The sequence below is a fragment of the Perca fluviatilis genome, chromosome 19 (assembly GCF_010015445.1).
Source record: "Perca fluviatilis chromosome 19, GENO_Pfluv_1.0, whole genome shotgun sequence".
Taxonomy (NCBI): Eukaryota; Metazoa; Chordata; class Actinopteri; order Perciformes; family Percidae; genus Perca; species Perca fluviatilis.
The window spans coordinates 22,894,831-22,922,062 of record NC_053130.1 but is presented as its reverse complement, the minus strand read 5'-3'; the positions used below and the strand labels follow the sequence as shown (position 1 = coordinate 22,922,062).

The 27,232-nt window shown below is 45.2% G+C and overlaps 1 protein-coding gene across 1 annotated transcript; it reads right to left on the bottom strand.

The window, feature by feature from the left end:
- Positions 1-1,750: 1,750 nt before the first annotated feature.
- Positions 1,751-27,232, bottom strand: jag1b (jagged canonical Notch ligand 1b). The gene is made up of 25 exons (XM_039784018.1): positions 26,878-27,232; positions 26,288-26,593; positions 19,626-19,677; positions 16,791-17,042; positions 16,253-16,313; positions 13,472-13,602; positions 13,262-13,381; positions 11,131-11,244; positions 10,925-11,038; positions 10,720-10,833; positions 10,236-10,282; positions 9,566-9,739; positions 8,972-9,122; positions 7,836-8,000; positions 7,595-7,708; positions 7,353-7,466; positions 6,942-7,055; positions 6,323-6,439; positions 5,554-5,581; positions 5,092-5,177; positions 4,370-4,483; positions 4,172-4,281; positions 3,090-3,329; positions 2,304-2,435; positions 1,751-2,043 (listed from the first exon to the last, which is right to left on the bottom strand). Exons 1-25 carry the CDS (start codon positions 26,932-26,934, stop codon positions 1,804-1,806), a joined length of 3,267 nt encoding a protein of 1,088 aa, XP_039639952.1. The 5' UTR covers positions 26,935-27,232; the 3' UTR covers positions 1,751-1,803.

Genomic DNA, 27,232 nt, shown 5'->3' with positions numbered 1-27,232 from the left:
CAGCGGTTCCCACGCCAGCTGCATGAGAAGCCTTTCATATGCTCCGACATGTTTGGCTTTGATGCATCACAGACAGACTCTTTACTCGCTCTCCAGAACAAAGACAACTTTAATTCTCTTTTCATACAAAATATTTAATAAATATGACTTTCAAAAATATATTGCCAGATCAACACAATTCTCAAGTTCATAACACAAAGTCAAAAATAGAACAAAATGTTGCCATGATCTCAAAGAGTTAACAAATGAGATAAAACATGTTTGTCTTTAAGAGCCTCATTTTTTTTTTTTTTTTAAAGAAACTAAATTTGCACAGAAACAAAAGCAGGCACTTGCAGAGCAAGGCAAGTGGATTTTACCGGATTCTACAGCGTTCCCATTGCCCCCCTACTGTTCAAGTATTCATGGTATAGCCTAAGATATTACGCTGACTAAAGCAGATGGGATTTCTTGCGTGTCATATTGATGCAACTTGCCTCGCAAGTTGTTGGATTTTGACCGCCTTTGAAATATGTCAATGGGTTAAACTGAAGCTGCTGAAGGATTTTTGTTCCCTTAACTATTTATCCATTAGTGGCAAGCAATATGTCTGCCACCATGTCCATCCCTCGCAGCAGCCTTTATCCTTTTTGTTATCTTAACCTCACTTGCCTTCAATCAAGGTCCTGGCAACAAGTAATGAAATGTCAAATGTGTGGTAAAATGAAGAAAAAGAAAAGTGTTTCAGGCCAAAAGTGCCCATCCTTTGTCTTCTTTGAAATTTGGCTTTTATAGAATGCGTTGAAAAATTAAAGTCATTGAAAGAAATGGTAGGCTTCCACGGCTATCAAAACCTTTAAACTAGACAGAACATATAAATAAAAAGGAATGATATCTTAAGGCTCTTGATTATTAAGTTAATAAATCAAATATACACAATGATTAATAAAAAAAAAATTTACATATCTACATGTTCTAAATTGACATAAATTCTTCATATTGGCAGCAACTGCTGACATTGAACCCTTCCCTCCCTATCCCCACCCACCCGAAAAAATAAAAATAAATAATAAAGTTGATCTTTTTTTTCTCATTTGACAGTTGCTTAAATCTAAAGCTGAAAAGGCACTTTCTCTAAACAGAACTAGAAAGAATTCAAACAAATACTAAAAATAATTAGCTCTAGCGTTGAACACGTCGAGTAGTTTTAGTCATTGTACAACAATTACACCAGGAGCCCCTTCGATGTGTCCGCTAAATTAAAAAACAAAAAAAGGGAAATGAAATGCAGAGGACACTTTTGCAACTAGTTCTACAGTGAAATGTATATCAGTGCCTTGTGTTTCCAGCCAAACAAAGCAACTGTCACTGCCAGTGTAAGCCAGCTTGTCAAAACTTAAATTAACACGGGGAATATCTGAAAATACTGTGGGGTCACCACTGACACGACAGTTTGCTAACTACACATGCCAAAGCTCCCCGTCTCACCCACCACCGGGGTGTGAAGGCATAAGTCTTGGTTGCACAGCAACGCAGCTGTCTGCTATACAATGTAGTCCATCCTGTTTGGGATATCACCAAAGATAAATGGTTTTTTGTTTAATTGCCGAGTCATCCACTTGAATAATGGCATACGAAACGCACGAGCCCAGCACGCACTGGCATCGACCTGACTAGCAGGTTATCTAAGCCACGAAACCATTGTGCATGGGTGCGATATAGCCTGTTTTTGTCGCGAGCAATTTTTTTCACACACGCACGTTTTTCTTTAGTGCTTGGCGTTGCTGTCATATTCAGGGCTTGGCTCGATCTAATCTGATCTTCTTAAAAAAAAATAAAAAATGCCAAATCCTCCCACCCACTGTGTGTGCAAGTCTGGGAAAAAGCACAGGCAACAACAAGAGTTTGGAGGCGGTTCATACCAGTTTTGCTGGGGCTTGGCACGCGCACTTCTGCGATGGCGGTGATTATGGTGTTGTTCCCGTTGCGTTTGCTAACCAGGTCGATTATCCGGTCTGTGATCTCTTTAATGGGGCTCCGGTCCAAACGATGGTCCTCCGTGGACTAGAAGTAAAGAAGACAAAAATTGAGGTTTGAAATCTGTTGGTTTAAGTTTAAGTTCCATCTCGTCTGCCTTTAAATCGTGTTTACATGCCGTTTACTGTTGACACAAAACAACCAAGCCTCAATTCACCACATATCCCATTACAGCATGTCTTAATGCTGCTAAGAATGCACACTGCAGGCTATAAATCAAGGAGGATTTTTTTTTGAGTGTGCATTAATAGAGACAAACATATGGCGGAGTGGGAGGAGGTACTTACGATGCAGACGTGGATTTCGTTGCTGGCTGAGAATGAGGGGTCACAGGTTATGGACACAGAATGCTCCAAGGAGAAATTCTTCACTACGTACAAGCGCCTCAGCTGCTTACACACATCCTCCACAGTCAAGCTCTGGACACAAAGAAAAAAAGAAGCGAATGTTAATGCACATGAAAAAAAAAAAAATAGATGCCAATTAAGAAGAAAAAGGAAGCTCTAGGCCTCCAGGCCTGCATTTTGGCAGTAAGTTCAACATGCTATCTGGTTGGGATCCACCTCATTTAGATTAAAGACCGCAGGCTCATATGCTTGTCACTATCTGCTGTCATGCTTGTTAGGCAACTGGCGAGGGATGATCCTATGTGGTGACAGAGTCGCCAGTGGTCCTGTTTAGCTCAAATCCATATGATCCTGAAATGAATCCTGCAGTGTGGTCGGGTTAAGAGGGGACTGGCATGGAGTCGTGGAATGCCTGATTCTCAGGAACACCAAAACTTGGATAGAGTCAACAGAAAACAGGGAGAGAGCTGAGAAAATATCCCCACATTCTTTCTTCCTGGAACACATTTGAATACATGACTGAATTGTTTAGGAGTCTTAGACTAAAAGTCCTTTTGCCCGGGAGAGATGGTTGAGCACTTCTGAAAACCTGATCTTTCACACTTTGCTGCTCCCATTCATTTAAGAGTGGTGGTGGTGGTGGTGGGGGGGTGTGAGGAGGCATGAAAAATGACCCCAAAACCCTTTAAATTCAATCTCTCCCTCTCTGGTGTCTAGGTAACTCACTGGAGGCATGGTCTCCTTGTTGAAGGTGAAGGTGATGTTGGCGCAGCTGTTGTCCTGGTAACTGGAGCTGGGGTGGCATTTGGTGGGACGCGGGGGAGGGTTGGAGCGCCAGCACTCTCCGAGCCCGAGGCAGGGCTTCACAAAGCAGTGGCCCTCCCTGATGGGGATGCAGCTCTGGCCTGAGGGACACCCGCCTCGACCTTTGGCACCCAGGTGGCATGATGTAGGGCCACACCACATCTGGAGAGAAAAACGTGACAGGGGAAACGATGTTAGATGATGTCACAGACCTTTTTTATTTTTTATAAACAAGTATAAAGAGGACTAGGGCTCATGAAGGTTTGTCAGCTCACCACATTGGTCCTGACTGTAATATCTCAAAAACTACTGAACACCAGAGATACAATACCCAGCCCTACACTGGACTGTAAACGGAATAGAAAAAAAACAAACATAATCAATGGCACCAGTTTTTGAAACACATGAGCTACTGTCAGCAAAAGTACGGTAAAACCCACGTAGAAATTGTGTTCCCATATCCGACTATGTCCAACATGGCAGCCTGTACCTTACAGCCCTAGATCATTTCCACCCCGCGATGCATTCGCTTCCCGAAGGGAGCAGTATCAGTGAGGCGCCATTGTTCATCTGGTGGTTAGACGAGCAGGATAATGATAGCACTACTTCAGGCCACTACTGTATATCACCCAATCTTCACTCAGTGTGACTTTGGCTGGCATCTGACACCCATTTCTAACAGTGCCATTATGTGTTTTTTTTTTTTCTCAAAACAAACTGCATCATCTCTGTATAGAATTTGACACTCCCAATCCAAACTCCACCCTGTGACACAGAGTGTTGTTGTGGCCCGACATGGCCCTACCTGAGATCTCTGAATACCGTGGAGTGAGCTACAACTGCCCACGCAACCTTTGAGAATATAACTAATCCAACGCACCATTATTCTCCACAGCCCTTCTTCCGTCAAACTATATAATTGTGCTTAAAAGCTGTCCAGAGCCATCATAAATACATTTCTTACTTCCACATTTCGTGTATAGGCAGAGTATGTTTGGACATACCTTTGTGCACACAACTTTCCCATTAGAACAGTGGCAAGTGTTGCAGTCTTCATCCCATTTGAGTCCATCAGGGGTGACGTGTCCATTGACCGAGCAAGGTCTTCTTGTCACTGTGTTAAATAAAATTACAGCATTAGGTCAGAGAAAGGTGCGTTTGTTATGTGGATTTGTCCTTTATAATCTCGTGAAGACTTCTACCTTCTTGACAGTGGGGTCCAGTCCTGTCTGGTGGACACACGCAACGATATCCGTTGATCTCATCCACACAGATGGATCCAAAGGCACATGGAGAGGACTGGCACTCATTAATATCTGTCACAGAGGAGAAGAGCGAGAGGTAAGAAATGGCTCCATTTTGGGAATAAAGAGCACAGCCAGACAGCACACAAACATTGGGTTAAGCAGTCGGCCACACAAATCTAATTCCTAGGCTAAATTCACTGGAGGTCATGTGCCATTTGAACAGTACATACACATGCACACCAGTTAATAAAAAAACATGCTTTAAATCATTCCTGGACGGTTTCTTTTTTTTGCCCCATGCAGCTTTATTAAAGGCAGCATCATTAGCAGGTATGCAGGAGCTAAAGGCTGGACTTAGCAGAACAAAGGGTTTGCAATGGGAAAGAATGTGGCCATCTGAAAGCCTTTAAGAGGGAAAACAATCTGTGTAATCAGTGTCAGAGAGCATGGCTGATTAGCTGTTGGCCTGCTAAGCCGGTTTTCCCCCGGGGACAGCAGCAGGGCCCGGCGGAGTGACACTGAAATGGCTCGGCCTGGCCTGCAGCCCAATGCACAGATAATTGGCCGGCTAGACCCTTCATTTGCAGCGAGTGCGATGGTCCCGCAACCCGGGACCTGCTCTAACTTATGGCTCAAACAGGGATCAGGGAGGAGTGGGAGGCAGGGTTACTACTCACTGATCCGACAGTCTGGACCAGCGAAGCCTGGGGCGCACTCGCAGCGGTACCAGTTATCCCCGTCAACGCAGGTTCCGCTGTTGTAGCTGCAAGGGGAAAAAAAAAAGGGTGAGACTTCAGTTTGTATATCAGGCTTGTTTGACACACTGACATCTATTCAAGTTTTAATATTCAGCTATAGTCATTTCTCAAAAGGTAATTATGGCAATCAGACTTGTTCTTTTTTAGTGTAAATGCATATGGGAGTGAGCTCCAGTGGTATGTGGTTAAATAAGAGTCGTGTCTGGGAATTCACAAAAGATTTAGCTGATTGCATCCCAGGAATGACAGTGAAGGGAGTATGCCTGGTTCTCAGCATTGAGACGGTGAGAGAGAATGCCTGCAGGTGAGAAACTACGATACAGGAGGAGCACCCTGTTTACATCTCTCTAAATCTACAGGAAATGTTTGGCTTCCACCTACCATGGGTGGGGACTGCAGTCGTTGGTATCTGAAAGACAAAAAAAAAAAAAATAATAGAGGAAGGGAGGGAGAGAGAGACAAACAGTAGTGAGCGTTGTATTTTTTTTCTCTCTAATGTACGAGTGTTTAGTGCACATGACAGCCAAGAGCACGTCTGAGCTTGCGTTTGCAAAGGTGTGTTGGGTCGGGCACCGCCTGATAACTCTGCCTTGTTAACAACACAGAGCAAACAATCGAGTGGACTCTCGCCCTCAAAAATGAGTTCCAGTTTTCCCCCCCGACCACCACAGCCAACACCTCCACGCCCAGACTCCCACCCCGACCGTTTCTCCCCCCCCCCAAAAGATGAGAAAATTTATGTTTTGGGGTACATGCATACAATGGCAGGGATCCCAGGGAAATGGAGCAAGGCTGTAGAACGAGCCGACATGTCACTGTTTGGACAGGAATAGAACGATGAGAGGGGAAAGATGGGTGTGTGTTGGACGAGAAGAAGGAGGAGGGGGGGGGGGGGAGAAACATCTGTCTCCACTTTCCTGAGCCCCTTTCTCCCTCCTCCTCTTTCTCCTCTCAGGGCTGGCAGCAGCCGGGGTAGAGAGGAAAGAGATCAAATCTATATATAAAAAATGTACAGATCAAGAGGGGATGGGGGAGTTGGTTTTAATTAGATGCAAGACTTTACCTCTGCACTAGGTAGCAGGAGGTGTATCATCATTTAATAGCAATAGCTGTCCCCCCTTATCCCAGCCACAATTTAACGAGCACTTACTCTGGGTGCACGTGGGACCCTCCCAGCCTTCCTTGCAGACGCAGGTAAACGACTCCCCAGTCACCACGCAGGTACCTCCATTCTCACACGGGTTTGGAAGACAACTTGAGTTTTTGGCTGAAAGAGAGAGAAAGAAGAAGAAGAAAAAAAAGTGTTTTGTCAGTCAGTTTTTCCGCCCAACTTTAAAGAGGATTACCAGTAAAATCAGTGCTTATAAACTTTAAAAACTGTCACAGGGGACTGCTGTTGGTTTGGCTTTTTTTTCTGTCGGGTTTCCGTTTTCTCTGAGGGAATCTGCATTCCATGACTTTGAAGTGTATTGTCAGTGCAATCAGGGATTTTAAGCGGATATCTGTCAGCACTCAGGGGAGAGGGAGAAATGGGCAAGCAGGGAGATGGGAGGAGAGGGAGCGCTGACAGAGTGAAGGGATAAAAACTGTTTATGGACCTCGCTGATCTGACAGATCTGATTAATATCTGAAACAAGATGGAGCTCTCCCACAAAGCAATCTTCTGTGTGTGTGTGTGTGTGTGTGTGTGTGTGTGTGTGTGTGTGTGTGTGTGTGTGTGTGTGTAAATATATAACATTGAACCAAACCACAGTGACTGTGTGACTCACCTATGTTACACGTCGTACCCTCCCACCCTGGGGAACACTTGCATTGGAACGTGTCGCCCTCGTCGTGGCAGGTGCCTCCGTTGTTACATGTGGCTTCATCGCATTGACTTTCCCCTGGAGAGAGCATTTCAAACGTTAGGGTTTACACACACACACACACACACACACACACACACACACACACACACACACACACACACAACAACACACACACACACACACACACACACACACACACACACACACACACACACACACACACACACAACACACACACACACACACACACACACACACACACACACACACACACACACACACACACACGTGTTGTTCTATAAAAGACATAAGCACATACCATGAGCCTGCACAGACAGACTACATGGGTGTGGAAAAAAAAAGGTCTCTTACGGGAGTGGCACGTTTTTCCCTTCCAGCCATTCTTGCATTCACAGAAGAAATCAGTCACCAGGTCTCGACATGTCCCTCCATTATGACAGGGGTTGGTGCTGCAGTCATCGATGTCTGGTGGAGAAATCGGATAGAGTGTGATTCATGGGCAGCATATCAAACACATCATCACACTTTGTATGTTGAAACATGGATTAAAACAGTCCCATGAGGGAGGTGTGGGTTTGAACAGTCCTACTCACTGATCTCGCAGTGGTCGCCCTCCCAACCGTCGCCGCAGATGCACTGGTACACGCTGACTTTGTCGATGCAGGTGCCTCCGTTGCGGCATGGGTTACTCTCGCAGTCGTTGATATCTGATTGTTTTTTGTTTTGTTTTTAAGTGAGAGAAAAGAAAAATGTGAGTTTGAGAGTGGCATATCCAATATATCATGATCAGTTGTGCCTTGTATTCTGTATTGCGTGTGTGGAGTCTGGTCTTACTCTCGTGGCAGTAGGTGCCTCTGAAGCCCTCCTGGCACTCGCAGCTGAACTGGCCCCCGGCCTGGCTCCGGCAGCGGCCGTGAGGTCCACACACATTTGACGAAATGTAGCGCTCCCCTCCCGGCGTGCTGTTGGACGCCACGGAAACTGTGCAGCTGTCAATCACTGTGGAGAGGAGAGACAGTTAGACAGTGAACCAACTGACAAACCTTGGTTTAAACGAACATTCATTCCAAATAATAAAATGGGGTTTGTGTCTTCTAAGTGATAAGGAAAAATGGGAATTTAGTTTACTGCTGATATTCAAATAAGAACAACCGCTTGCTACTCCGTTCTAAAAAATGAGTGGGAGAGCCAAAAAGTGACAAAGAGATAAAGAGTGAGCAGCAGAAAGGAAGAGATTAAGAAAGATCTATACAATGTACAGGCCTCTACTGATGATAAAAATCCCCATCCCCTGAGAAAAACCATATCAGTGTAAGAATGTGAAAAAGAATGAATGATGGAAGCAGCGATAAGCTGTTATGCTTTCATAAGCAATTCAGAGTGATCTTTTTCACTCTGCACTAAAATCCCTTCCTTTCCCCCTGTCTGATCAGGTTAGGAGAACAGGGTGAATTTTCTCCCCTGTAATCACTTAATTCTTGCCAAGAGCAGAGAGAATCTCACCGTCGGTTATCTGACTCCGTGGTTGGTCCACTCACTTAATTACACACACAGAAAAATGTGCACAGTCGTCGAGGGGGGAAAAGAAGAGGTAGCCCACCAAGTCATTACCAAGAACACACACAGTGCTATCAGCCTTTTGCCAGATTTTCAGGGAACTCAGAGGAGGGGAGAATCATTGGAAAAGCTTTGCTGAGGAGATGGAGGGGGGGCGTTCATCAAGGGAGCTACACTCAAAAAAAATAAAAAAAATCCTGCTCACCTTGGCCAGGAAACTTCAGCACACAAAAACTAAAATATAGGTATTGCCCTCATGGGAAAATGTGGGCAAAGTATTCAGGCAAATGGCAAAGACCTGTTCTTATTCAGCATTTTACTACAGCACGCTATGCATATCACCTTACAGCAATGTTCTGGAAAAAGACAAAGAGTGAAAAGCTTGTGGCTGTTGCAGGCAGGAGGAGACGTACCTTTACACATGGTGGTGCGACAGTGGTCTTTGAGGTGAGAGCAGTTTTTGCCCTCGTAGTCCTCTGAGCAAGCGCAGTAGTAGTCTGTGGCCAGGTTGAAGCAAGGCGCTCCATTCTGACACGGGTTGGGGGAGCAGTAATCGATATCCAGCTAGGGCAGAAAGGTATTGAATAGAGAGTGGTGAACCTGATAGCCGACATGGTTTCTGCTACACTGAACAGAGCAAAACCCACAGCATCCTCCCTACAGGCTGTGCCAGGAAACAACACACGCACAGCACTTGGAGGAAAGGGGAAAAACAAGGCAGAGACATAGGAGCCGTCCTCCGAGTCTGGGCTTCAGCACTGAGGAATGTATCCCGCTGTAGCCAGGAGCAGCTTCAACAAAGCACTCCCTTTTAAAAAGGAAGACTGTGGAACAACAGCCATTTAAGGAGGGTGGGGCAGGAAAACTTTACAACGAAACCAAAGATACAGCAATGCTGGAAGAGGGGGCTGTTGGGGGCAAGGCTTAAGATGCTAAATTATAGCAGAGGGGATGCATGCATTTGTGCTTACATTTTGTTCATGATAGTGGTGGGAATTGTGTCTCACCTGGCAGAGATTTCCTGAAAAACCAGCCAGACACAGGCACTGGAAGCCATTAACTTCGTCCTGACAGCGGCCGCCGTTCAGGCACGGTGCGCTCGCACACTCGTCGAGGTCTCTCTCACAGTGCTCGCCGGCAAAGCCAGGGGGACACACGCAACGATAGCCATTTACCAAGTCCTGAGAGAAAGAGAGAGACAGACAGAAACCAGGGTTAACCTCATGCAGCCAAAACTTTGATTAACTGCTTTGAAAGGGTGGGGTCCAAACAATAACTGTCAAACCAGGGAACAGAGCGAAGAGCGAGGCTGAGAGAAAGTGGGCCATGCCAACTTTGGAGGGACATTATCACAGCTCCGCAATTATTACAACACATTTTCCTGGCACGGGCTCAACACAATAATGTTTATGGTAATTCTATCTAGTGTGGTCAAGGAACTTGTGTGTCCCTCCCTTTGAAACCCCTCTGAACCCACTCCCCTCAGATTTGATTTCAGAGAGGAATTCCACAACAATTCCACTGTCGGTTTGGAGAGAACAGTTTACAGCAGCTATTTATACAACCACTGTAAATGTCTCGGTCTTCGACAAAAAGACACGATAAAACAAACAAACAAGCTGGCAAACAGAGCAGCGAAGCCAGATAAAGCGAGGCGGTTTTTGACCCGACACGTACCTTGCAAGTTCCCCCATTCTGGCACTGGTCCTTGCAGTCGTTTATATCTGCACGGGAAAACAAATGTGGATTAAATCTTAACAGCTTGACTGAATAGTCGGTCTTTGAAAACAAGCCTGTGCTTTAGGTTCCCCATGCTAGGGGCCTTTAAAAATCGTTGTCAGAGCTAGAGAGAGCTGGATTACGTGGCTACAGAATCAGTGAAACACACGAGTATTGAGCAATCCTGTCTGCTGCCAAGTGAAACTAGTCCTGGGATTGTCCCCACAGCCTTGGCCACACACAGGGCTAATAATGATATGGCAGATTAATTTACACTTCAGGAAAAAGGCTGCACTTGTCCAACTGTTTGCTTTACGCCTTCATATTACAGCTTTTATTCAGCCTGTACTGAATGAAGAGAAAGAAAGAAAGAAAAAAAAAAGGAGGCAGGAGCTGGACAGGTGTCCCGCTCCACAGCTGCAGCTGACAGCCTTCAACTCACTAATGTCGCAGTTCTGCCCCATCCAACCAGGGATGCACTCGCAGAAGTATCCACCAATCAGGTTGCGGCATGAGTTGGCATTGACACAAGGCTTGCTCTCGCATTCGTTGGCATCTAGAGAGGGAGAGAAGGGATTAGAGGCATTTGCATGTGCAGTTGACAGGCGTGACGTGGTGGAAAGAGGAAAAGAGGCTGTGTGGCTCACCTATCAGACATGTCTTCCCCGTCCACTGTGAAGGACAGTGACACTTGAAACCGTTGACCATATCCTGGCAGGTTCCACCGTGATTGCAGGGGTTTGGAGCGCAGTCGTCAACATCTAAGCAGAAGAAGTCAACTCTGGTTATTCAACATGATCTTTTCTGTGAGGAGTACTGACATTTAATGGGTAAAGGTGGAGTGCAATCTCACTGATAGTGCAGGAGGGGCCGCTCCAGCCTGGCGCACACTGACATTCGTAGCCTTGACTGGTTTCTGAACAGCTCCCTCCATTAGAGCATGGATTGGACAGACAGGCATGTTCCGCTAGAAAGAGAAAGAATGTTTTTGCAAACATGTCACACACCGTGTGAGTCACTTTCAAAAAGGAAAAATCTACTCTTGGATTTCCCTTTTTCAATTTATGACACTTATTTTGTGATTTTACCCTTTTTGGCCGATCTCAGTCTATATCACTATATTGATTTTCTGCTATTGTAGCTGACATGAGAAGATTTTACTGTGACATCATGTCATCTACATTTGAGCTATTATTCACAAGAAAAACAAATCAGATGCAAAAATGCATTTCAGCTTCCGACTCTAAGAATAAAACACACACACACACACACACACACACACACACACACACACACACACACACACACACACACACACACACACACACACACACACACACACACACACACACACACACACACACACACACACACACACACACACACACACACACACACACACACACACACACACACACACACACACACACACACACACACACACACACACACACACACACACACACACACACACACACACACCTGCCCGGGACCTGTCAGCAGAACATACCCAGGGGTCGACTTCCCTCACCTACTCCATTCCCCCTCCCATGTCCCAAAAGCCCGCTCAAAATCCCCCCATCTCACTCTCATTACCCGCCCGGCAGACCACACCACCAGGAAATCATCTTTCATGCTAAGTTGACCTGACCAACGCACCGTGACTTCCCTCTGACTCCCCGCCATTCTTCTTCTGTGAGGCGGCACAAGATGAGAGACTGGCGGGAGGGCGAACGGCAGGGGGGGGGGGGGAGCTCTGCCCTGGAGTTTCTCCTTTATGGACGAGTTAAGGATGAGTGGGTCCCAAATGAATGATTCACTCCGGGAATAACTAGGTGGTTGGAGGTGATCAGTGGACGGCTCTAGGTATGCAGTGGGGAGAAGGGAGGAAGAGGATGAAGCGCTGCACCCTGGGGCCTCCGTGTTACAATAGCCTGACGTATCCCCTGGTCGGCGGACCTCCTGTTACGAAGGGCACGGTTTCCTGACATCTCTGCAGTTAAGCTGTCAGCACCCCGCAAGGCTCAGATTTAATGAGGAAAAAACCATCATCTCCATGGTAAGTGTTCGCAGCAGCTGAACCTTAGCACCACACCCATCTGTCTCGAGTGCCTGAGGAGCAGAGGGATGACCAGCCCCTGAAGATCAAACTGGTGGATTACCTGACTTGGGGGCCACTCACGCTGAAGTGGAAACAAGATTATTGCCGAGTTACCACCTCCTCTGATTACAAACTCAAGGCACCTTTGACCTTTTGTCTGTAAGCTCAGAAAGACAAGAACCTACCCACTTATTATAACTGCAAGCATGAGACCCCATGAGATTACGTTTTATATTTGGATTTTAGGTTCCAAGTGTAAATTGTCTTATAAACTAAAAGAAAACTCGTACAAAAAAAGTTCTAGGGAATCTTGAAGCCTCTATTTTGTTTGCCGAAAAATGTAAAAAAAATAAGATTTAGCCAGAGCAATATGACTTCCTTCAGTCACTAAAAACGTAAGTAGCTTAAAAAAAAAAAGGGGCAGTCAGGCGATTTGCACTTTCATAAAGTTGGGGACTTGCGAGAGATTAAATGAAGAATGGTCAAAAACAAAGCGGCGGCGGACAAGATATTCTGACTTTTAGTCCCTCTTATGAGTCAACCGCTACAGAGACAGGTTCCTACGTTTCCCACGTTTCCCACAATGCAACATGATAGCTTCTTTTATTAGATCCACACTTCCACACCTGGTTATTGCCCACACCTTTCTAACACCACAACCCCAGTTCATAGTGGTAAAAATTTAAGTTATGAGCTCAATCCAAGGTTATTTTCTCAGACTTTAGAAAGCTCCCAACAAGGCTACAGAAGACATTAAACTGCTTTTCACAGGCTGACTGGTACGCATGACGAGTAAACTTTATCAGTGGAGTGCACATTAAAAGCTTGCTAGCAATAACAAAGACAGCTAAAGATTATCTTGCAGAAGGTTACAGACACTCACCTCTCTCACAGTTGGCACCAGAGTAGCCCTCAGCGCAGGTACACTGGTACTTGTCAGGCCCTGTGTTGATACATGTCCCTCCATTAAGGCATGGCTGGTGAGTACCACAGTAGTTCAGGTCTGGAAAAGAATTGTTTTATACAGCTTTAGCTAGTTTTGACACAACACAGGGCGCTCCTACGGCAACTGAAATTAGAGATGGGAATTAACCTTTATCGCAAAGGTGGCCGCCCCAGTTGGTGTCGCACAGGCACTGCCAGGGCTCTCCACAGGTGCCATGTACACAGCCAGGGTGGGGGATGCACTTGTCACAGTACTGGCCCTGCCAGCCATACAGACACCTGCGAAACACACACACACAGCCACACACACACACACACACACACACACACACACACACACACACACACACACACACACACACACACACACACACACACACACACACACACACACACACACACACACACACACACACACACACACACACACACACACACACACACACACACACACACACACACACACACACACCGTTTATTCCAAATTCCTTCACAAGCAATAATCTGAATTTAATGAACTATACCTTAGCGTATACAGCATGGAGCTGCACAAATAAAACAAAACAAAGAGCCAGTATTCTAGCCCTCAACACTGGGCTGCGTCTTAAAAAAACCACAAATGAATCTTAAGTAGCAGGGTGTTTATGCAACAGCTTTTGAACAATACTCGCGGACAGGGAAACAGAGGACTATTTAGCATTTTACCAAACAGAAAAAAACAAAACACTAAATTACAGTTCCAATGGGACCTGTAGCACAGCTAACATTAGCATGCGGCCAGACGCTCCCTTTAACAACACTCTGCCTGTGGCTTGGCAGCAGAGACATCTTTGCAGAGAGGAGTGTTCGGCTGTTACAGTGCTGCTCATCCTGGTTCCCATGAGTCAGGAGGCAGGCTTGTGCCCCAAGGCCGAGGAGGGGAACACAGCTTGCTGACCACTGAAATGTCCAGGTCCATAATTACTCCGATAATGCTGCCCTTTTCTTCCAGGGCTCTATAATTAAGACTGAAATCCAGCCTGACTGATAAGTCCGCTCCTCAAAAAAGGTGGCGAGGTGGTGATACAGTTGCTGCTGTGGAGCCTAGTGACAGGAAATAGTGTCCCTCTGGGGGAGCAGCGAGCTGATTAGCCCCAAGGAACGGACGGACTGTAAAAATAAACGCGGTGGTTAAGTAAACCTCTGTCTGTGATTAAAGAGGCTATTCTTAAGTGTGCTAATCCTCTCCATGAGAAGAAGAGCAGGGTTCCTCAGCAGGATCTCAAATCATTTACAGTTATTACAAAGCCAAATTACTTGGGAATGTGACATTATATTGCGCAGCACAGCTGACGCACATAAAGATTTTAACCCTCAACATTAAAACAGTAAACAGTCAAATCCGTATGCTGTGGCTGTTCAGTTAATGCTTTTCAAACGGTTGCACTGGTATTACTCTATTACTAGTCTATATCCTTGACATTCTACTTCAGGGATTGCTCCGTTGCCAACGGAAATTCCGCCGGATTTCACACATTTAGGCCGGATATCCGTTGCCTCGGGCTTCCTTTGTGTTGGCATTTTAAACTCCGGTCAATTTATGAGGACTATGGGTAACCTTTTCTCAGATCTCTGCAGGGTAAATCCATACAGCTAGCCTGACTATCTGTCCAATCTGAGTTTCCTGTTGCATGACTAAAACAACTTTTAAAACGTACACATGTTCCACCAAAACAAGTTCCTTCTGAGGCTATTTTGCAGCGGCACCGTGGCTTTTCCCCAGAGCACGTTTTTCTCCCATCCCGGAATGCTGTGGGGACCTGCCAGACCCTCCTCCACGGCACCGCAGTGGAGGAAGGTCTGGCAAAGGGAGACTACTCCATTAGTAACAATGAAAGCTGCTGATTATTAAAAACTAAAAGGCTAAAAGAAAATCCCATGGAGTGTCATAAATCTACTACTGACCGAGGTAGTGACAAGGAGGCTACCCTAGACAGCAGCCAATGTTGCTATATACTGCTGTTGTTGTTTAACACTCTGCAACAGCCCAACAACAGGAAACTACTCCCCAACTACAACAGTAGTAGAGCTGGCTTGGAGAGTTTGTTGGCAGAGTGCATATAAACAGAGTTAAACCCAGAGCTTTAAATATGGCCACACCTGTGCAAAGACTAAAGCAATTCGACCTGTTGTTCTGCCAGTGGCCACACAAGCACTTTCAAGAAACCTGATGATGTCGAAAGCTTGGGAAAAACAACAAAGCTGCGGCAGAAAATGAACAAACCTGATGGTCACTGTGCTTGATCTATAGCCAAATCAGACAACTAAGAAAGCAACCAATGCCTTGAGCTGTGGGAAGAGTCAGCCAGTGCAGGGCCTCCTCCAGGATGAGGATGAGATACAACTCTTACTGCACACAATGCCCCAGCTCTGATATCCATCTGCGCCTGGCTTTTCCTCTGGCTGTGTGCATAAACAGCATTAGGAAGCCATTAGCTACACAAACAATACACTTTAAGGCTCATCCGAACGTTACACACGATTTGACTGATAACACTTGCCTCGTTCGAGGCAAACGCATAGCCTACATTTCCAACATGGAAGTCTTGGCAGTTAAGCCTCTCCCTTTTCTCAGACTGGCAGCTCCGGTCCAAAGCTGCACGAGAGATTTACAAGCAGCTCAGCCTGCATCTCTGTTAAAGCCCTGGTACTGATAGTCTCTTGGCCAGAAAACAGAGCACGTACAGGGAAAGAGCCATGCCATGACCGAAGCGGTGCTTTGACACAATCCCTGCATATTGGAATGATCCACACCACAGGCTTCCTGCCCCAGCCCCCATAATAAGTAAAGACACTTGAACAAACCATGTTTGACATTTAAATAGTAAAAAGGCAGTAAAATCATTCATAACAGACTAATAAATCATACAGAGCTGCCTCGGTCACTTACTTGCATCCACCTGGCTCCTTACATGATCCATGTTCAGTGCTGCAGCCTTGTCGACATATTGCTAGAGGAGGAAGAAGAACAATCACTGCCTGGTAACTAGATTCAAACCTAGCTCCAATTTTTTTTAGCATGTTTTAATTATAGCAGTAAATGATTATAATTACTACCCGCTATGACATATCAGCCTGCAAGAACAAAGGCTGCTGTTGATAAAAAAAACAAGTTTGCCCTGCCATATAACACAGTAAAATATTTAATAAAAAAGTGACTACTGCCCAAGCTGATTTTCTGGCCATATAGGCAATGAAAAGCAAGAAAAGAAAAGAAAAAAGGCTGCAAGAGTTAAGAAAAAAGCCTTCCATTCAATGCAAACCACTTAAAAGACAGTGTATCAGCATGAATCACAGATTACAGCCTGGCTGCTAGTTTGAGAAGACTCATTCATAGTCATAAATACTAATCCGGCTGTCTCGAGCTGCTGTCTTGATCAGCGTTTCCATCACCCATCACTACATGCTGCCTTTTTAGCAGGGCTTACCTGTGTTGCAGTCAGGTCCGGACCAGCCTTCCAAACAGGTCTTGTTTCCATTGTAGTCGCATGTGTAATGCCCGAAGAACTCATCCCTGGGCCGACAAAACTTGTTGCAGCCAAAGCCGTAGTAGTGCTCATCACAGCTGACCCGGATCTGGTACTCAAACTGGGCTACGGGGCCGTTGTGAGTCAGCTTCTGCCAATGTGGGCTGGGGTTGATCATGCCCGAATGAGAGGCTTTCTCTATCAACTTCCAATCTGCATGTAAAAGAAAAACATTTTGACACAATCAACATAACAAAATGACATTTCTTTCCTCAACTATGTCAGTGTTCATCAAATGTTTGAGCCAGGGAGAGAATCGTGGAATGCAGCATCCTACAGTACATTACACATTTGGGAGTTGCAATGTTTTCCGTGATCATACAGTGGGAACCCAAAAATGCCCCAAAAATTTGAACACAAATTGCAGAAGATCTCTTAGATAGCAGATTATATGTAATTAAAGCAACTGAAGAGGAAGAAAAGTACAGGAGGAAATGCAGAAAAAAAAGGAAAAGGCTGCCTGTAATGAGCACTCTTAACTGCTTTTTTTCTCACGCTCCCTCTCCAACTCTGCCTGGTTGGTTTTTCTGATTCTCAGGTTTACAGCTTGAGGATATTACTGTCTCAGATGCAGCCCTGTGCATCTGCTCAGGCGAGGACAGAACCGCAGCCGCCATAAATTACAGCGTGAGGACACAATGTCGCAGTCACTGCTGGGAAGCCTGCCAATGTGCCATCAGCAATTTTATTTCTCGCATAAATTATTGAACTAACAGCAATTATTTTTTACACACTTACAAGTATCTATCTGTACTTCAGATGGGAAGCAAAGGTCCAGCCTATGTTGTGATTGTGCAACACCAAAAAACACACAGACCTAGACCCAGAAACGTCAAACATGGAAGAGGTCACGGCTCTGTCAAACGGGCAAGGATTGACCTGGGAGCCAAGGGCTGTAATGAGCTTCACACGCAGAGCAAATTCACTCAAAGTGAGCAAACAGGCTCAGCCCAGTCTCCATACACTACACTGTACACATACATACAAGCCCTTAGTATTAGCACCACTCATTCACCTGCACATGTAGCACTCGCTACTTGATATCTAAATCTTCCACCTGGGAGAGAATGAAAAATGTCAACGCCATTATTTACTGTGCACACTCACACGAGCATAGGTGGCTGACCGCTGGGTGAATCGCTCCTCTGTGTAGTATGATGCAATGCAATGCAGTGCAGTGGGGGATGGCCTGCTGTCATTTATTTACTGTGCTGCGGTGTGTATGGTGGTGGTGGTGGTGGTGGTGGTGGGGGGGTGATCACAGTTCCCGGTAACATTTCGCAGTGGTCTGGAATCCAGAGCTCAGTTGTGTGGCATTTCTCTACCAACTGCTGACCTGCAGTGTCAGGAGTAGCACATCCTTACTACCTGCTGCCTGGCTCAGAGCTAAACATAAATCAGACAAGAGGTCAAGCTCCAGCATCAAATTCATTTTCTATTGAGAAATTCTAAATTTTAAGCTGTAAAACTGAAAAAATACTTTTCTTAAACCCTGGATATACACTAATTGAACAGTGCTCTGGAGTAGGAATTTTAAAAAAAAATGCTTAAAGTGCATGAAATGTACATAAGTTTAATATTAAACACTTTTAAATTGTGATTAGGAATCAGCTGGCATTTAAGCATCAGTTAGGATAGTCAAAACATATGAAGCTATCAGAGCTGTGAGCTAGCCTGGTGGAGCTCAACGGGGCTTAACCAGCATTGACTGTGTACATTCAGGGGGCTTTTCACACCAATGCCCTAATAGCTCTCTTGGGAGCGGCAAATACAGCAGAAAAGACCGAAACCTTGTTGACCTCGAACGGACCTGCATAAACAAGCATTGGATAGGGCCCTCCCTCCCCTGGAATCACCACGCTGTCGCCAATCTGACCTCCAACCAGCAGGAATCCCAGCATTGTTAACAGCAGAAACCAAACCCTGACAACCAGAATTTAGATCCAGCATGTTATCACCGCGTACTTCCCACGTTCATGGGAAGAACACCCACAGTCTTTTCGAGCAGTACACTAAAAAGTCTTCCACTCCGAACTCAGCAGCCCACCTTTACCAGAGGTAACTTTAACCTACGGGACAGGATAGCTCAGGGGCCTTGGCCCCCCGCATTGTGACTGCGGGCTAGTTGCAGCACCGGGCTAGGCGAATAGTGAACTCTGTGTTTCACGCCTCAGTGACAGTGAGACAGTGTGACCCCGACCCTGGCTGGCAGCACCTGCCATCAGTCATCGGCCAAATAAAAACATTTTCATAGGGGGGCAGCGTGGCCCCTTCTGTACTCCTCCCCTCACCACACTTCCTTCTCTCTGTCTGCACTCCCCCCTCCGTCTGCCCTGTCCCCACTTCTTCCCCCTCACTTCCCTGTCCTGCTCTCCCGCCTTACAGGCACCTGTCAACACACACACACACACACACACACACACACACACACACACACACACACACACACACACACACACACACACACACACACACACACACACACACACACACACACACACACACACACACACACACACACACACACACACACACACACACACACACACACACACACACACACACACACACACACACACACACACACACACACACCAGAGTGCAGGGGGTTCAGGAAGAATAAACTTCCTTTTCTGACCTTCAACATGACTCCTCCCAGACAGTGCCATGAAGGAAGGTGTGGGGAGGGGTGGGGGGGGGGCAAGATGGAGATGCCAGACAAGGACAAATACTCACCACTGGTTTCATTGCTCCAGTCCATGGCTTCCACTATCAAAGTGTAGGACCTCTGAGGAAGACAAGATAGAGATAGCCAAGTGTTAGCAGGATCGTCAAGCAATCCCTGTATCATAAAAGAAACCATAAACATTGCCATTCAATGATAAAACAAAAAACTTACTGTGCAGAGAACCACAGACAGCTTTTTGTTTTTCTAGTAACCATGCAAACTAAAAAGAAAATAGCCACAACTTTCCGGTTTCCCATGACCTCACCAGCCTTGCCAGTTTCATCTGCTTATCATTGAGTTAGCTTACAATGGGGCCTGGGACAGAAGCTGCTAACAGTTAACTTATAACAATGGTCCTGTTGATCTGATTAAGAGAGGATAAGCTTGCGGTGGTGCAGAGCTCTCTGCATCTCAAAGATTAGGATGACAGACACATGGACAGTGGTCTGGTCTAGCTGGACACCCACCCAGCAGGAGGGTGTCTGATGCACCAAAAACCAGCCAGATATAGCAGCGCTGCACTGGACTAATGACTAGAGTGAGTCAAAATAAAACAAATAGCACGTAGAAAAGGATACTTCACCCTGCAATGCCAAAAATATATGTCTATATACGCTAACTTCACTCTTTAGAAACTGGTTTCCACATATTTACAAAATGCAGTGAGAGAAGTCAGTGGATGACTTCCAATGTTCTGAGAAAGCACACAGTCAGTTCTGTTTTACAATGTAGGCTTATATGTGATTTTAAAGGTTTTGCTCATCTATAAACCTCTAGCGGCGATTGCTATGAATGATGTAAATTAATGAAGACTGAAGTGCTTAAGGACACTGCTTTATAGGCAAAGTCAAGGAAGGTAGAAAATGGAGACACAATAAAAGTGTATGTGAAGGTGAGGAAGAAAGGCAGAGAGAGACTTAAAGAGTGCTACACTCTGGAGGGCCTGTCTTGATTTCAGCACTCCCGAAAAACGCTTTGTCCGATTCAGGGTCGGTAGCGCTCACACCAATATCAGCTTACACATTTGCGCTGCCCTGTGCCACAGTCATGAGGGAGCGAACAATGTGTCTGCGAGCGCGCATGACAGAGTCAGAGAGAAAGTATGTGATTGTGAGAAAGTGTAATCCACTTACAGTGCTCGAGCATCCACTAGAAAACACCTACTTGTTATATTCACACACATGCTTGCCCCTAGCAGCACTGCGTGGAGGCATTTCAGAAATTCTGCATTGCCGCTATAGCCCTCGTTGCTGCAATGACTTCATGGTAAATAAACCTTGCTCAAAGGAAACCCCCTTTTCACTTTCCACAGAAAGAAAAAAAAAAAAAAGAGGCGGTATGACTCACTCCTGGACCGTTCCTCATGGCTTTACCTTGTTTTGTCAGCCATTCAACTTCCCATCTTTCCAGGAGACATTTGTCTCATCCTGTGACAGTGTTTCACTGCAATCAGGGCAGCTATTATTTGAAATGCAGTCTTCACAGTATATCCTGACTCACAATTGGCTGCAATCAGCTGACACAGAACTCGAGTAAGTGAGTCCGTGGTAATGTGACTACTCACCCACTACTATGACCCAACCTACAGCCAGTTACATTAACACCAAGAACAAGAGTCCTCTGACTTTGGTGGTCACCTTAGGTGTCCAACCCCTTAATGTTAATTTCCCATTAGGGGAGTCATTTTTGCAGCCTGTACAACTGCACTTGAATGCATCTTTCCAGTAGCTGCGACTTTTGAAACATTTTTGGGTTGGGGCAAATGTGTTTAAGAGAGCCACACAAAATATATCCCACGTATATGACACAGAGCGTGGCGAGCTCATCCTAAAAACAGGAACTCAAAATGCAGCATCACTGAACACACACATTCACTAGTATGTAGGCTATATATACACACACACCGGTAATGAGTCTTTAATATTAGTCATCATTGCAAAATTAAAGTCCTGCGGCTGTGACCTTTTAGTGACCCCTCAAACAATCTGAGCATTTCTTAAACAGCACGTTATCAGTTTACAGGCAGTTACATTAGGAGCAACAATGCCAAGTGAAAACTTCAACAAGCCTGTTTCACCTGCTACACAACAAAACTGCACACTGTGTCAAAGAAATTCATTAAATCACTTTGTGGGGAACTGTTGTCAAAAAGACATGACGTTTAATGGGTTATTGACTCATTCCTTTAAAAGGCACGTCTACAACAACATGACAACACACCCATGTCTTGAGTGCGTTGGACTTGCCTCAACATGGAAGCTATTGTAGCATCATCATCACCACAGACTGATCACGTATTACATAAACATGATAAAGGGCGTCCCACGCCATAAACACTTAAACCAAAATTTAAAACACAGTGGCCTTGGATACCAATGTTTAGTGTTCACCTACTGTCTGAAAGTTGATGTTCGGTATAAACTACAGCCGATGATCCACAGGCTTTGTATTCTCCAACAATAAGGTCATACTGGCTTGATCTAACAAGTACAAGCCTTGCCATTATTGGGATGTTTAGTTCCAGACCAAATAACTGTTTCCAGAAAGTGAGATACTGCCTGACTCCTCATTCACTAACACTCCATAACTCTCTGGCGGTTATCAGCTTGGAACCGTCTGCCACTGCCAGGTTCACTTTTCCCAGGCTCCCAGCTTCTCTTTGAACTACAGAGCACACAAACAGACACACACACACACACACACACACACCCAAGTGCAATAAGTGTGGCCATATGTCTTCTTATCTTTCCTGGCCAAGCAGACACTGTCCAACAGACAAGTAACATTAGCGATAAAGATCATTCCAGTTTGAATCACAATGACTTGCCAAAAAAAACTACTGAATCCTCTCAGTAGGGGAATTTTTCCAGCGCACACACACACACACACACACACACACACACACACACACACACACACACACACACACACACACACACACACACACACACACACACACACACACACACACACACACACACACACACACACACACACACACACACACACACACACACACACACACACACACACACACACACACACACACACACACACACACACACACACACACACACACACTAAAAGAGGTATGTCTCATGGAATAACAGGCAAAAGCCAAAGGTCTAAATAAAGGCAAGGCACAACAGATTAGACTGATCTAGGCCTACAATCAGCACACAGGAAATGTAAACAGTCCAGTCAAAGGGATGTTGACCTTCTGTATCAGTTTCCCTGAGTCAATCTCTTCAATTGTATCAAACTGAGATCCAACCAATGATTGGGAATGCTAGGTAACACCCCTGTTTGCCAAAAAGCCAGGCGGCTCAGTCATGAAAAGACAACTCTCATAATCACCTTCATAGGCACCGACTGCACTGGTGGACTGGGAGGGAAGGAAGGAATGCATTGTTTCGCAAGAGATTTTCATCACAACAAGAGTTGGAAAGACTGTACAATCAACAGCTTATTAAATAACCTGCAGAGGTACATCAGCCCAGGGACAGGATAAAACCTCACCCCGACGGAAGAATCTCACCATTTGCCAACTAAAACAGCAGACATGCAAGGCAAACAAGATCAAAACATGAACCCGGGACCAGGAATGAAAGTCATATATCAAGGATTTAACTAAACAAGCAGCCAGTCATTGTCTTTCGCAAGGGTCACTAACCATTCAAGCATACAAAAACAGGGCACAGGTGATCGCAAATTAAATGCATTTTCTATGCATGTCACGTTTCCATACAGCTTGGAACAACTGTGATAAGCAGTGAAGCTTCCGAAGCCATTATGTAACGTCACACTGACAACACTGCAAGTACACTGAAAAAGTCCTTACTAAAGTCAAAGACAGGGTGAGGTAGGGAGGGAAAAAAAGAAAGAACATGTTCTTTTCCCTCTTTCACTTGAGTAATTTTCACTTAACTGCCACATCAGAGCAGAGTATATAAAACAAACATGTCATTACCCCCACAGCTGCTGGCAGAGCTTACCCTCAAGGCTGAGCTGACTATTGTTCTGCGACTTACCTGATCTCAGTTCTCAGACTGCCCTGACTTGTCAAAAAAATCAATCACAGCGATGCCTGCATGTCTCAGGTCTGAGAGAGCACGCTAGCATTGTGTTAAGTCAAAGAGGGAGCAAAATTATGCTATTAAATGTGGGCATAATTAAATCGGATTTGAGCATAATTAGGGGTGCCGGGTCAAATCAGGCTTGAGATTACTCAAGAAAGAAACCAGTTGGGAAGTGAGAAGATACATGCTTATAAAAGCTCAATCTAAGATATGAAAGGAATCCAATTAAAAAGGGTCTTCTCTTTCCTTGTATAGGTGCAACATGGGCAAATGTGCTGAGGTGGCCACAGAGGTTAGGTCAGTTTGCCTGAGAGCCAACTTCATCACTGCTGAGTCTACTACAACTGCTTCCTGTTGCTTGCCCTGCACTGGCATTACAGCTGCACTGCCTCTATTATGCTCTGTAATCCTCACTGTAGTCACTGAGGGCACACCATTGTCCCTGCTTGATACACTGTGAGGGCCCTCACTTCTCTGTGGAATAAAAGCACGAGTGACATTGGCGAATCTATACAGGGCTCTAAAACAACGATGTGCTAATGTTAAAGATGTTTCAGCCGACGGCATTCAAATGGATTCCTGGCTCTCGCCCTACCTGTCGGTCTATCTAAGCACATGTGTGTAGCCTCATTAAGTGCAGCAGTTACTGTGGGTGGCAAGGTTAAAGCGATGAAATGCCTGGGGTCCAACCGAGCGTGACTTAAACAAAGCCCTTGGCCTGGACAAGAGGCCAACTTCATGCAGCTCACAAGAGAGGATGAAGGGGGCGGGGGGTGGGGAGCTTCATGAACTCAGAGTACCCAACAACCCAATTGCACCACACTGCCATCTGTCCACAACAGCCAATCAACTGATGAAAAGGACAAAGAGTAATATCATACCTAACCTGACAATTGTTAATGTGCACTGAAGTAAAGCACTTGAAGTTAAGAATGAGAGAATCTAACGTGCGACCCTGTTCTTTCCAAAATCTCAACATAGCTGCTCCAAACTCCTGTTTTCTACTATAGAGTTGTATCAAATCGATGTATCTAAACATGACATTTCTTAATTGATACATTGACTACACAAAACAACATTTTCTACAAGTTTCGCTGGCAATATAACCCCCTAGTTTTGGTATTTCCACAGATATCCGGCCCTTAATGACAGTACGTCCTTCATTAGGTTTAGGACATGTCAGCCATTAGTATACATTTTATCAATATGTCAGAAAAGAAATGGAGTAAAGCAAGCAGAGCCCTAAAACTTCAATGGCACTAGGTTTCATTTCAATGTCAACAAGTGTTGTTTTAAAGTAGGAAGAATTTTCAACCAGTAAGATGAAACTAATCTGGCTCTGTTAGTGCTGCCATGGCGTTAACATAAACAGAAACCTTTGTCTTTAAAAAAAAGGTGTGAGGCGCCAGTGTCTAAGTGGAGAGCAAATAAAAGTACAGAACATATTAAATTACATGCTACCCTGCTGAGAACATTGTTTTACTGGCCATCAGATCATAGAGAAAACACAAATCTAAATGACCTGTTCTGCCCCACAGGTAACGCACATAAAAATGTCCAACTTAAAAAGAAAAATCACACACAATCATCCAGTTCTTTCACTTATTCGGGCCGTTTGAACCCATCGCTGCTTGACATTACAACAAGAACTTCCATCAAGATTGAGGTAAAAATAGCCTTGATGTAATTGGACACACACATACCAGCGGACTGTGCATTTCACCCATCAGGCACAGTGGAGGATTTTGCGGGCCAAGCTGTGGGGCCAGTCAGTCTGTGTGCACAGTCCTACTTTTTTCACTCCATCGAAATGTGCTCCAGCATAGCCAATCATATCTCTCACAGAGCTACAACTCTCCCACAGGCCTGTCAGGCACATTTATTTACTCTATGAAGAAGAGCTGACACTTGAGGAAACCAGAAAGTGGGATTTTACTCTAGACCTAGTGAACTGTGCAACATGAGCAGCTGCTGGGGAGGCAGAGGAGGAGGAAATCTGGGAGAATACAGCTCACCCAACTTTTTCTCTCAACTTTTCATTTGTTGAATCAAGTCAGACAGGGAGGGAAACATTTACGAGGAACATGTCAATAATGCATTGTTATAAAGTAGTATCAACCCGTGTTGGAGAGAATAAACTAAAATGGATCTCTTGAAATATTTGATTTTTAATGTTATTGATGGAGTTCTAGTGGTTTGTAACTGTAGGTCATAATTTACTCACCTTTTTAGATTTCCCAATGCATACTGAACAGTGAGGTTTGATGATGATCTAACATGCAAAGCAGTTTTATAAACATCCTAATACTATTTAGATAGAACAGACAGTGTAGGCCTAAAGAAGAAAAATACCTGCCCTTGGTTAATAGGTGCAGATAATGAGGAGACCACGGGGTCTTTCCTCTAAAAAGGACAATTCACAGAGAGCCAACTACCAAAAGAGCCACTTGTCAGGGAGTGAGAATGTCTGACGGACAGTAATTGCACATAACTGCCCTGTAAACAAACATTTTCTCTCGAGGCAGAAGAAGAGAGAAAGAAGCGCCCCGGGAACATAGAAAAGTATATATATTTTTAAGTCTCCAACTCACCGGCCAGGCAAAACTGAAGGGCAATACTATCCTGGATTTGTCATTCCTGACAGAGCTCTTGAAAGAAAAGGTATTCCCTCCGAGGACAGTCGTAGCTCCCAATCCGAAGCTGCAGGGCCCTGCAGCAGAAACTCTCGACTGGTATTCCTTCAGGCAAACTCTGAAAAACGTATCGCACTCGTCCCGTGTGCATTTTCTATCCGCCGTGTTCCGTGTGCCATCACAACACATGCCGTTCAGCAACTCTCCGTTAACATTGTGCATCGATAAGATTTGCAACTCGAATTGTCCCGTTCCCTCCGACACCTGTTGAGGACAGAATAGTGAATGCAATGGGAAAACTTTGACCTCATTATATATACAAATATAATAAATAATAATAATTGTAATACCAAACGGGCTTTTCTGCCGTTGACATTATTTGCACTTGTAGCAGGCTAACTGGACACAATTTTGCATGAGGCATGGTTACATGTAATGTTAGCATAGCCGTGCACATAAAGGCGACACACACACATGCAATCAAAGTACATCCCAACAGCTGAATGAGTGACCCTTCCCGCTGTTTTCCCCCGAAATAATCCACGTACCTTCGCCAGAAAGCAGAGTAAAAAGGCAACAACGACTGAGCCCCGTCTCAAAATCATGCCTCCGGACTGCTGTTGCCACTCGTTTGTTAGTCGTCGTCTGGCCGACACACGGCACCAGAGCTCTCCTCTGGTTAAAACATGCACGAGTGGGAAACAACACTTTGATCAGCGGAGCACAGGTTCCCGATTCATAGAAGACCTCTTCCTATTATGTTCCTCAAACTCTCCGAGCGTCTGCTCTTCTTCGTTATCCGACAGTTTCCCCTTATTGTTGAAGAAAGTTTACACAGTGGCCATGCGGCAGCCGAGCCCACTGCTGACTGACTGACTGACTGACTGACTGCTGGCCTGGGCT